General features: G+C 43.6%; 1 protein-coding gene across 3 annotated transcripts in view; it reads left to right on the top strand.

The window, feature by feature from the left end:
• Positions 1-3,798: 3,798 nt before the first annotated feature.
• Positions 3,799-12,963, top strand: part of EPSTI1 (epithelial stromal interaction 1) — a 106,715-nt gene continuing 97,550 nt past the window's right edge. The window contains exon 1 of one of the 3 annotated variants that reach the window (XM_062195328.1): positions 3,799-4,140. In XM_062195328.1, the coding sequence (XP_062051312.1) occupies positions 3,959-4,140 (182 nt within the window). In that variant the 5' untranslated portion in view covers positions 3,799-3,958. The remainder of the gene's footprint in view (positions 4,141-12,963) is intronic. The other 2 variants (XM_062195327.1, XM_062195326.1) reach the window with 2 other exon arrangements.

The raw sequence follows: 12,963 nt of genomic DNA, 5'->3' as shown, positions 1-12,963 counted from the left end.
CCATTCATTCACTGGCAGTTGAAGATACACATAGATGAGGATTGTTTAAACCTCCACGCTATCATCATTTTGGGTAGGAAAATTCTCTATCCTGAGCCTGTTTAGCAGTGTTTAGCAGTGACAATGGCCTGGAGATGCCAAAGGCACTGACCACATCCTAGGATTCGCAATACCAAATGTCTCTGCGCATTGTCCAAGGTATGCCAGAGGCAAAATCAACTCTGAGAGCCACTGATGACCATTCATGTGGATATCGCTTCTGCCTGGCAAGGTCCTATAGAGCAAGTATTGGAACTGCGCGTCACATTGTACATATAAGGACACAGGGCCTCTGAGGAATGATGAGATCTACCCTTGGTCACAGAACAAGGACTTGAATGTGGCAGAGCTAGTCTCAAAGAAAGTACAATAAAAGCTACTTCCCAGGGGCCGGCGCTGTGGGTAGCAGGTTAAGCGTCATATAGGTGCCAGTTTGTGTCCTGGCTGCTCCTCTTTCCATCCAGTTCCCTGTTAATGGCCTGGGAAAGCAGCGAAAGATGACCCAAGTCCTTGGGCCCCTGCGCTTGTGTGGGAGACCTGGAAGAAGCTCCTGGCTCCTGGCTTCGGCCTGGCCCAGACCTAGCTGTTGCAGCCATCTGGGGAAGTGAACCAGAGGATGGAAAACCTCTCTGTCTCTGTCTTTCTGTCTATCTTTCTCTCTCTCTCTTCGTAACTCTGCCTCTGAAATAAATAAATTAATTTGAAAAAAGCCACTTCCCATTCTCTCTGCTATCTCTGGTGCTAAATTCTCCCTTGCATCGAGAGTGTGTTTTTCTTTTTAATCCATTTTAATCTTTCAGATGGCATGTCTTGATCTTACCGTCTGATTTCTATTTCCTATGCAACTGCCTTAGCTCAGATGTCTGCTTCCCACCTCGATTCTAGTAACCAGGCTCTTCGTTTATCTCCCTGATTTCAGTCCCTTCATCTTTCAATCTTCCTTTCACATTGCTAGGAGCTGGCTTTCTCAAACAGATATGATCACACAACTGCTTGATTGAAAAATCTGTTTTCCATATAGCTTACAGCAGTGGTTCCCAGAGGGTGGTCCTCAGACCAGCAGTATTGGTATCACCTGGAAATTTATTAGCAATGCAAATCCTCAGGCCCTGGTGCAGACCTACTAAATCAGAAACTGCAGGGTATGGATCCAGAACTGTTTTAACAAACCCTCCAGGTGATTTTTTTTTTTAAAGATTTATTTATTTATTTGAAAGTCAGAGTTACACAGAGAGAGGAGAGGCAGAGAGAGGGAGAGAGGTCTTCCATCTGATGGTTCACTCCCCAATTGGCCACAACAGCCTGAGCTGCGCTGATCTGAAGCCAGGAGCCAAGAGCTTCTTCTGGGTCTCCCACGTGGGTGCAGGGCCCAAGGCCTTGGGCCATCTACTGCTTTCGCAGGCCATAGTAGAGAGCTGGATCGGAAGTGGGCAGCCAGGTCTTGAACCGGCGCCCAAAAGGGATGCCGGTGCTTCAGGCCAGGGCATTAATCCACTGTACTACAGCGCTGGCCCCACTCAGATGGATTTATTTATTTGAAAGTCAAAGGAGAAAGAGAGAGAGAGAGAGAGAGAGAGAGAGAGAGAGAGAGAGAGCGCCTGCCTGCCTTCATCTGCATGGTTCACTCCCCAGATGTCTGCAATGGCCAGTGTTTGGCCAGGCCAAAGCCAGGAGCTAGGAGCTCCATCTAGGTCTCCCATGTGGGTTTCAGGGGCCCAAGGGCTGGGGCCATCTTTTGCTGGTTTTCCAGGCCATTAGCAGGCAGCTGGATCAGAAGTGGAGTAGCCAGGACATGAACAGGCTTCTGTGTGGGGTCCTGGTGTCACAAGCAGTAGCTATACCTGCTACCCTACAATGCCTGCCCCAGATGCTCAGGACTTGGAAGAGCGTCTGGCTTGCTTGACAGAGCTCTAATGCCTTCAGATGCCACAGGAACCCTGACTTCCTTTCCACCCAAGTGCTTTGCCATCGCTTCCCCTCCTGTCTCCCTCGAGCTTGCTGGCCTTTCGGTTTCACTCTTTTCATGAGCTATCAAATGTGTATTTGTCTTTGTGCTCCAAGCACCAGTGGTGTGAGACAGCCCAGCTCCTGAGTGGCTTACTGACCTGGGCTGGGGGCTCCAGCCATGCCACCCCAGTTGGAGTTAGGTATACACCATGCCATTTTGAGCCACAAGCCTCTGCCATCATGTCTCTTCCTTTCTGTTGAATTGCTATGCGTCATTCTCGAATGCGTCTTTTGCTGAATTAGTAGTAGGATTAATCCCTCCTTCTCCTGTGTCTGCTGGCCTTACACATCTTACCCTTTGTGCACCTGAGATGCAGATTCTGGGCAGGAAGAGCCTTCTCTCATCTTCACAGAGCCAGCATTGTGACCGTGAGATCAGCCTGGCAGCCCCCAGAATCTTCATAGAGCTTTATAAAAGTATGGATGCCAGAACTCACTCCCAGATACACAGAAACAGAACCTTGCAAACCTGTATTTTAAAAATACCCACACTGAGGTTGGCGCTGTGGCATGGGGTAAAGCCACTGCCTGTAGCACCGGCATTTCATAAGGGTGCCCATTCCAGTCCCGACTGCTTCACTTCCCATCCAATTCCCTGCTAATAGGCCTGGGAAGGCAGCAGAAGGTGGCCCAAGTGCTTGGGCCCCTTCACCCACTTGGGAACCCCAGAACAAGCTCCTGGCTCCTGGCTTGGGATTGACCCAGCTCTGGCTGTTGCAGCCATTTTGGGGAGTGAATCGGTGGAATATCCTGGACAGAGCAGGTTTTTTTTTAAACTTTTATTTTATTTATTTGAAAGGCAGAGTTATAGAGAGAGCATGAGACATAAAGAGAGATCTTCATCTACTGGTTCACTCCCCAAATGGCCGCAACAGCTGGGACTGGGCTAAACTGAAGCTGGGAGCCAGGAGCTTCCTCCGGGTTTCCCACACAGGTGCAGGGGCCCAAGGACTTGGGTCATTTTCCACTGCTTTCCCAGGCCATAGCAGAGAGCTGGATCAGAAGTGGAGCAGCTGGGACTCAGAGGTACCCATGGCACCCATACGGGATGTCGGCATTGCAGGCAGTGGCTTAACCAGCTATGCCACAACGCCGGCCCGCAGCAGGTGTTTAATTGCCTTTTCTTTATGGTCTGGACAATTTCTTAGCTGGGCTGGCCAGGATCAACCTTACCCATCCCCCAGCTTTGTGGTTCCCCACCCCTTCTTTCTATTTCACTTTCCATTTCCTCTAACTATAAAGTATCTGCAGTGGTAACAGCTGAATGGCAGTCATGACTGGTAAAAGGCAGTTCTTTGTTCACATGACTTTAGTTCCTGGCCCAACCCCTGGTGCCTTAAAGGTTCATATTTTTCACAGTCTCGGGCATTCAGCAGTACCCTTAAATTAGGGCTGTTGAACAGTTCCAAAAGTACAGAAGTACCTCCAAAAGTTCCTGAAAAAGCATATTTAAAAGAGAAGTATATTTTGTTCCCAAAAAAAGAGAGAGAGAGAGAGAGAAAGAAAAAGTTGAAATCCAGACACGGCCTTTTCAGAATATGCCTTTTCCACGAACTTTTTGAAAACCCCTTGTATCAGGGTTTTAATTTCCTGGCGGGGCTAAGCTCACAGGGCGTCCTTGGCTGGTGATCATGGTTATGCTAGTGTTGGTCGTGAGGTCTGGAAGTCACTCACCTGCAGCCACTCACTGGCTCAACGCCAAGTCCCCCCGAGGGGCGTGGCCAGCTGTTCTGCGCCTGAGGGGGGAAAACGGGAAGTTGTCCGGGCCAGGCGGTTGCAGAGAGCGAGAAATCGAAACTCAGCTGTTAAAACCGCTGCCCCAGTCCTTTGGAATCGCTTTGGAAACTCGCTAGGCGACCCAGCCCTCAACCGTCCCGCAGCGGCTGCGCCCACGAGTCCTGGGTTGGGAGCCATGGGCACACGCAGCAAGGTGCTGGGCTCTAGGCTCCGCGAACCGCCAGCGTCTCGCCCGACCCAGGACCCCAGTGAGCGGCGCGCGGAGCTCAGCCCCCTGCAGGACCAGAGACAGGGGTTGGAGGCGGCGCCCTGGAACGCAGCAGCGCGGGACACCCCGCAGCACGCGGGCCCCAGGCAGTGAGTATTTTACAACCCGGATTATGGGCTCTGAGCTCAGGCCCCAGACTTGCTTGCTCCCAGGCTACTTCTTGATCTTTGGGGTTTGAAACCACAGGGGCCCTAGAAAAGGGGTTTTGAGAGACGGAAGCGGTCCCATTTACCTAAGTTAAAGCATCTGTGAGTTACCTGGTTACAACAAACTATAGCCTGCCTGTTTGCTGTCCTCTATTAAGCGTCCCAGCACCGCGTTCCTTTCAACAGTACTGGCCTGATTCTCACGACTGGCTAGCAGGGGAGGGGAACCTCCAGACCCTGGGTCATATAAGGCCCGCCAGATAATAATTTGGTCTGGCCCTGCCAAGGCAACCGTTTGCAGGTGGGACTTGAAATTGAAATCTATGGCAGGCTCATTTTTACATTGATCATTTTTATGACTCTTGAATGATGCCAGAAACATTGAAATGGCCCTTGGCAGGGAAAAAAAAAAAGTTTTCCAGCTCTGCAGGATTGAAAGATACGGGTGTGGGGAGATGGCAGCAGAGCTCACACCCCAACTAGGGTGAAGGTATATTTTCCCTTTGCGTTTTAAAGAACTGGTTCTCAGAATCACCACTTCAGATGCCAGGGTAAGGGCCAAGAAGGGGTGTGTGCCAATGCCGAACAAGCAGGTTGGCTCCCTCCAAGACTCCCAGATGAACTGGCCTCTTCGGACCAGGGGAGCAGGGCTGAGAGAGTGCGGACCCCAGCTACCTAGAGGTGGCAGTGCACCTGGTCCCTGACCTTGATACCTGCCCGAAGCAGGAACAGATGGGTGGCACTGCTTCTTGTCCCTTGATTCAGGGACTACAGTGTGGATCTTGGAAATACTTATGCAAAGTGTCAGTGATTCTCTCTGCCCAGGAGCAGGAGCTTGCTTACCTATTGGTGTGGTTGGTAAAGACATTATTTTCTTTGAAGTACTGCCTCTGGGAATTAGGACGGTCCATGATGGTTTTATTTTTAGTTTCTCCCTTTTTATGGACTTCTAGTGATGTGAGAGACAGACGCTGGTTGCTGAGAAACAGTAGGACCCTATGATCAGTAAATAGCAGAATTTCTTTCATGCCTTAACTTTTGAAAGTACCAGGCCCTTACCAATGCCAGCGCACTTGGTAAAGTGATAAGTATAAATACACAACCGATCAAAAAGTTAGGGTATATGTCGAAGAGATTTCACAAATAACACCAGGGTAAGCAAATAATGAAGGATAGAATTAAAAGGGAGAGAATGATCCTGCGGGGGAAGCAGGACACACAGCAGACTCATAGAATGGCAAATGCCCAAAACAGCACTCCTGCCTCAGAATCAACCCTTGGGACATTCGGATCTGGCTAAAAGGTCCATGAGAGTCTCACAGGCATGGAAAGCCATGACACGGTGGCAAAAAACAATCTAAATGAAAGATCCTGGTGAACAAGACCCCAGCAGAAGGAACAGGCCATCAAGGAGAGAGGCGCCTTTCTCTGAAGGGAGGAAGGAACCTCCACTGTGATACGGCCTTGACTAAACAAGTTCAAAGTTGGTGAATTCAAGGGGCTTCCATAGCCTAGACAGCTCATAGCAAGAGTCTCGGGTGATTGCTGACGTCACAAATAAGAATGTCAATTGTTAAATCAACAACGGGAGTCACTGGGTACATGCTCCCCACGTAGGATCTCTGTCCTTAATGTGTTTTACTATGAAACTTAAAAACACTGCTAGTCGAACAATACCCTATACCTTGTGCGGTTGTGTGAGTGCAGCCTGTTGAAATCCTTGCTTAGTATATACTAAGTTGATTTTCAGTATATGAAGGTAATTGAAAATGAAACTCGATGAAGGGCGGGATGGGAGAGGGAGTGGGAGAAGGGAGGGCCACGGGAGGGAGGGAGGTTGCGGGGGGGGGGGGGCACAACAATACAAAAGTTGCACTGTGTAAATTCACATTTATTAAATAAAAAATAATAATAACTATATAACAAACAAAAAAAGAACTTAATACTTTACCCTTTTAGTATTTTTTATGTTCTACTTAAAACTATTGGTTGAACTCTGTAATTAATACACAATTATTCTTAGGTGTTTAATTAATGCTATAACTAGCACTCAAATAGTATTTTACACTTTATGTTTCTGTGTGGGTGCAAACTGTTGAAATCTTTACTTAATATATGCTAAATTGATCTTCTGTATATAAAGATAATTGAAAATTAATCTTGATGTGAATGGAAGAGGAGAGGGGGTGGGAGAGGGGAGTGTTGTGGGTGGGAGGGAAGTTATGGGGGGGGGGGAAGCTATTGTAATCCATAAGCTGTACTTTGGAAATTTATGTTCATTAAATAAAATTAAAAAAAAAAAAAAGAAAGTACCAGGCCTTTAATATCATTCGACTTAGGGTTACCCTTAGATGGGGTGGAAATCAATTAGAGACTGATTCCTTGCTTTAAAATAGTTGCTGTCTTGCCATAATAGAAGCTCATGAATTCCAAGTGAACTGCATATCTACAAGTTGCAGCATTTACGAGTTACAGAGGTCATGAACATGATTTTGTGTCTGTGAGGGGTCGATAATAAACACCATTTACATGCTCTTTCTATTAAAAAGCATCTGCTTGGATATATTCGTTTGTAAACTCACAACATAAACATCAGAGGTTGCATCTATCTGTTTTCTAATTTTATTGTAATTACCCCCAGTATCCTGCTGGACCAAATTGCTCAGAAAGGAATAGTTTTCTGATAATTTATCTAGGCCTCAATACCCAGAAGACATCTCTCCCATACTATTTTGTGATTTCTAAGATTTGCAAATAGACCATTGAAGAAGTACTTGCAAGAGTTCAATTATCTCTCGCACAGTTCTTTCTTTTCTTCCTGTGAACCAGTGGCAGTAAGCAGAGCATTGGCAGATACCTTCTCTTCCAGGTGTTTTACCTCTAAGATCCTGTTTGGATCACTCTGAGTTCTTGTTCCATCTCCATTACACACTATCTACTTCCTCACGTCTTTAATGGAAGTAAGGAACCAAGAGCAATGATCGAATGGCAAATGACATCTCAGTAAATCAACAGCAACAAATTAAGGGATGGTTTAGTTTGGAGACAGAAAATAGCATTTTCTGGATGGAATAGGGTGGGAGCTTACTGCTCTAGTCTAGTGAAGGATAGTTTTAACAAAAATAGTAGAGAGAGTATGATTTCAGGAAGTGTTATAGTGAAAATGACAGGAGATTCCATTCAAATTGGGGGGACGCTGGGGGCCTATGTGGAGGTGCACAGCTTGGGACCCCAGCAGCTGAGAGCTTCAGCACTGGGTTTGGAGTGAGGTGAGACCAGACTGCAGTAGCCCAAGCCACTGGCAATAAAACTGTGGGAAGAGCCTGGTGTGGACCTTGCCTGGAGCCCTGTGGAAGACATAGTACCTGCCAATGTAGAGGTAAAAAATAGGGGGCACATTTCTCTCTCTCCAACCACTTGGCACCAGCAGCCTGTAACTAGTCGAGAGAGGGCAGGCACCATTTTGGACATATGTAACAGATGCGCTAGGTTATGTCCATGAGCCCAGCCAGCAGTCCAGAGGAGAAACCTGAGTATGGCTGGGAGAATTGACGAGGCTGGGTGCTCATGACCATAGGAGCCTTGTGTGCCAGGACTGTGAAAACACTGTGGCTGCGTGGGAGGGTGGAGGATGTGTCTGGGACTCTGGGGAGTCACTGTGGGCAGCTCTGCATGCTTAGGGCTCCCTGATTGCCTGGTGAGGTTCATTGCTGCAGGATCTGTGTTCATACTGAGGTCTACACAGATCCGTTGTGTGGTTCTTGTAGCAGCATGGATAAAAATTGTTCCTACTGGGGCTAGTGCCCAGGCATTGATCTCCTTTGAAGAGAGGAATTGAGCATGAAAATATGCCAACAGAGCAGAACAAACTCTTCTCTTATTAAAAAAAAAAAGGAGATTCACCATGCCTAACTTGGGTGTCACCTTGGACACTCCCCTCACCCTGGAGCACTGAGTAGAGCTTGATAACCACACCAGCGCATGCCTCTGGATATTCACTGAAAGAGCAGATGCTCCACTAATCCACAGAGGCACAGTCCAAAGATAAAAGCCACCACAGGGGAAAAAAAAAGTATCACCACAAATGCCTAATAATAAATACAGCAATTCAAGAAACAAGAATAAGGAAGACAACATGGCGCCCCCAAAAGAACACAACATTTCAATTCTAGAATGTGAGCATGAAGAGATTGACGAAATGCCAGAAATGGAATTCAAAAATTGATCATAGGATTACTTAGAAGTAATCAGAAGCAAATTCATGCACTAAAGAAACCCATGCATGACATGAGTGAAAAATTCTCCCATGAAATTGAGATTTTAAAGAGATATCAAAACAAAATATTGGAAATCAAGAATTCAATAGAACAAATACAAAATGCAGTGGAAAGCCTTAAGAACAGACTTGATGAGGCAGAAGAAAGAATACTCGAGTTAGCAGACAAATCCTTGAAAATTTTACAGTCAGACCCCCCCAAAATAAAAGATTAGAAAACTAAAAAACAGTGTCAGAGATTTATGGGACACTATTAAATGACCCAACATATGTGTCTTGGAAGTTCCGGAAGATGTGGAAAGAGAAATGGATTAGAAGGCCTTTTTAGTGAAATAATTACAAAACAACTTCCCTAATTTGGAGAAAGAAAGAATAGTCCAAGTACAGGAAGCACATAGAACTCCTTATAGACATGACCAGAAAAGATCTTCAGTACAACACATTGTATTCAAACTCTCCACAGTAAAAATTAAAGCAAATGTTCTAAAATGTATACAAGAGAAACATGAGATTTCTTTTCAGAGGATCTCCAATTAGACTCACAGTTGACTTCTCATCAGAAATCCTATAGGCTATTAGGGAATGGTGAGATATATTCCAAATCTTAAGAGAAAAACTGTCAACCCAGAATACTGTACCCTGCAAAGCTCTTATTTATGAAAGAAGATGAAATAAAGACCTTTCATAGCAAACGGAAATTGAAAGAATTTGTCACCACTCATCCAGCCTTACAAAAGTTGTTTAAGGATGTGCTACACAGAGAAACACAGAAACGTGGTCATCACTATGAAAGAAGATGAAGGCAGAAAATTTCCCAGTAAAAGTACAAAGGAAATCCAAAGTAAACAATAGGAATATTTATGGAAAAATGGCAGGGCCAAGTCCTTACTTATCAATAGTTACCTTGAATGTAAATGGCCTCAATTCTCTAGTTAAAAGATACAGATTGGCTGAATGGATTAAAACACAAAACCCATCTATTGGTTGCTTATAAGGAACACATCTCACCAACAAAAATACATACAGACTAAAAGTGAAAGGGTGAAAAAAGATATCCCATGCTAACAGAAACAAAAAAGAGCTGGTATAGGCATCCTTATATCATACAAAATAGACTTTAACAAAAATAGATTTTTAACAACTGTTAAGAGACAAGGGCACTGTGTAATGTTTAAGGGATCAGTTCAACAGGAAGATTTGACTATTGTAAATGGATATACACCTAATCACAAGTCACCTGACTATTTAAAAGAACTGTTAATGGATCTAAAGGGAGACATGGGCTCCAACACAATAGTAATGGGGAACTTCAATACTCCACTTTCAGCAATGGACAGATCAACTAGACAGGAAATCATCAAAGAAACAACAGAGTTAATTGACACTTTAGTCCAAGTGGTCTATTATAAATACACATTCTTCTCACTGGTGCATGGAACTTTCTCTAGGATGGACAACATGCTAGGCCATAAAGTAATTCTCAGCAAATTCAAAAAATTTGAAATCAAACCATGGATTTTTTCTGACAACAATGGAATGAAACAGAAATCAACAACTCACAAATCTCTAGAACATATGTAAACACATATATGAACAACACAGTCCTAAATGAACAATAGACCATTGAAGACATCAAAAGAAATAAAAAAATTTCTGGAAATGACTGAAGATGACAATACAATATATCAAAACTTATGGGTTACAGCAAAAACAGTGTTACAAAAATTTTAGCAATTGCTGCTTACATAAAGAAATTGGAAAGGCACCAAATAAATGAGCTATCAGTGCTGCTCAAGGACCTAGAAAAACTATAGCAAACCAATCCCAAAACTAGTAGGAGAAAAATAATAATTAAAACTAGAGAATAAACAAAATTGAAACAAAAAATACAAAAGTTCAACAAAATGAAGAGCTGGTTTTTTGAAAAAATAAACAAAATTTACATACCATTGACCCAACTAACCAAAAAAAAATTGAGAAGACCCAAATCAATAAAATTAGAAGTGAAAAAAGAAATGAAACAACAGATGCCACAAAAATAAAAAGAGTTATCAGAAATTAATTCAAAGAACTGTATGCCAACAAATCGGGAAACCTAAAAGAAATGAATAGATTCCTGGACACATAAAACCTACCTGAATTTAGCCATGAAGACATAGAAAACCTAAACAGACCAATAAACATGATGGAAATTGAATCAGTAATAAAGACCCTCCCAGCAAACAAAAGCCAAGGACTGGGGCAGCTATAATCAAAACAACTTGGACAGACCAAAGGAACAGAATAGAAACACCAGAAATCAACTCAGGCATCTACAACCAACTTATCTTTGACAAAGGAGTTATAGTCAACCCCTGGAGCAAGAACAGTCTCTTCAACTAATGGTGCTGGGAAGATTGGATCTCCACATGCAGAAGTATGAGGCAAGACCCCTACCTTAGACCTTACACAAAAATCCACTCAAAATGGATTAAAGACCTAAGTCTATGGCCTGATACCATCAAATTGTTAGAGAACCTTGGAGAAACTGTGCAAGACATTGGCACAAGCAATCAAAGCCAAAATTGAAAAATGGAATTACATCAAATTGAGAAGCTTTTGTACTGCAAAATAAACACCCAACAAAGTGAAGAGGCAACCTACAGAATGGGAGAAATTATTTGCAAACTATAGAACTGATAAAGGGTTAATATCCAGAATATATAAACAGATCAAGAAACTCAACAGCAACAAAACAAACAAACCAATTAAGAAATGGGCAAAGGATTTAAACAGGCATTTTTCAAAAAAGGAAATCCAAATTGCCAATAGAAACATGAAAAAATGCTCAGGATCACTGGCCATCAGGGAAATGCAAATAGGAACCATAATGAGGTTTTACCTCACCCCCATTAGAATGGCTTTCATACAGAAATCAACAAACAGCAAATGCTGGTGAGAATAGGGGAAAGAGGTAGCCTAATCCACTGTTGATAGGAACATAAGCTGGTGCAGCCCCTGTGGTAGACAGTATGGAAATACCTCAGAAATCTGAATTAGACCTACGATATGATCCAGCCATCCCACTCCTGGGAATTTACTCAAGGAAATTAAATCAACATATGAAAGAGTTATCTGTACCCCCATGTTTATTGATATGGAATCAACCCAAATGCCCATCAGTTGAACACTAGATAAGGAAGTTATGGGATATGTACACCATGGAATATTACACAGTAGTGAAAATCAAAATGAAATCCTGTCATTTTTAACAAACTGGATGAAACTGGGAAGCACCATGCTTAGTGAAATAAGGCAGTCCTAAAAGGATAAATACCATATGTTCTCTCTAATCTGTGGTAACTAATAGAACACCTAAAAAGTGATCTGTAGGGGCCAATGCAGTGGTGCAGTGGGTTAATGCCCTGGCCTGAAGCACCAGCATCCCATATGGGCACCAGTTCTAGTCCTGACTGCTCCTCTTCCCATTCAGCTCCCTGCTATGGCCTGGGAAAGCAGTGGAGGATGGCCCAGGTCCTTGGGCCCCTGCACCCGCATGGGAGACCCAGAAGAAGTTCCTGGCTTCAGATTGGCCCAGCTCTGGCCGTTGTGGCCAATTGAGGCATGAACCATTGGATGGAAGACCTCTCTCTCTCTCTCTTCCTGTCCTCTCTCTGTGTAACTGACTTTTGGATAAATAAATAAATATTTTTTTTTAAAAAAAGTGATCTGTAGAAGTGAAATTAACACTTCCAGTTGCAGTGACTTTCAACAGCCCTTGTCTCGACTGTCGAGTAATTTTTTTTTCTTCATACAATTTGTTGAACTCTATTCACATACGATTAACTCTATTCTAAGTAAAAAGTTCATTGAAAATAGATATTGGTAACAAATAAGAATGAGAATAGGAGAGGGAGGAGGAAGAGGGCTGGAAGTATGGGTGGGAAGAATCACTATATTCCTTAAGAAGTATTTATGAAATACATGAAGTTTGCATTCTTTAAATAAAAGTTTTCTGGGAGAAAAACAGCATTTTTGATGAACAATTTTAAAAGAGGATAATGTCAAGTGCTTCAGTAGTGAAGATTCAGGTGTTCATTCACAGAATGAACTTATTAGATGGCAAAAGCCTTGGCCTTTACTCTTGTGTACATCCCTTCGTTCATTTGGGCAGCTCCAGTGTTGAGATTAGGAACATGGCCAGGCTGGCTTGGGTTCCTGGTCTGAGTTTGCCGTTATCTTTGATCAAGATGCTTAGTTACTTTATACTTCATTTTTCTCATTACCTAAAATGAGATAATACCAATCTCATATGGTTTTTTTTTTTAAGATTTTATTGATTTCCTTTAAAAGAAAGGAAAGGAGTTAGAGAGAGGAAGAGAGAGAGAGAGAGAGAGAGAGAGAGAGAGAGAGAGAGAAAGTCTTCCATCCACTGGTTCACTCCCTAAATGGCTGCAATGGCTGGATCTGGGCCAACCTGAAGCCAGGAGCCAGGAGCCTGTTCTGGATCT

This window comes from Lepus europaeus, chromosome 6, assembly GCF_033115175.1.
Source record: "Lepus europaeus isolate LE1 chromosome 6, mLepTim1.pri, whole genome shotgun sequence".
NCBI lineage: Eukaryota > Metazoa > Chordata > Mammalia > Lagomorpha > Leporidae > Lepus > Lepus europaeus.
Note: the sequence above shows the minus strand (reverse complement) of the source record. Positions and strands in the feature narration are given on the sequence as shown.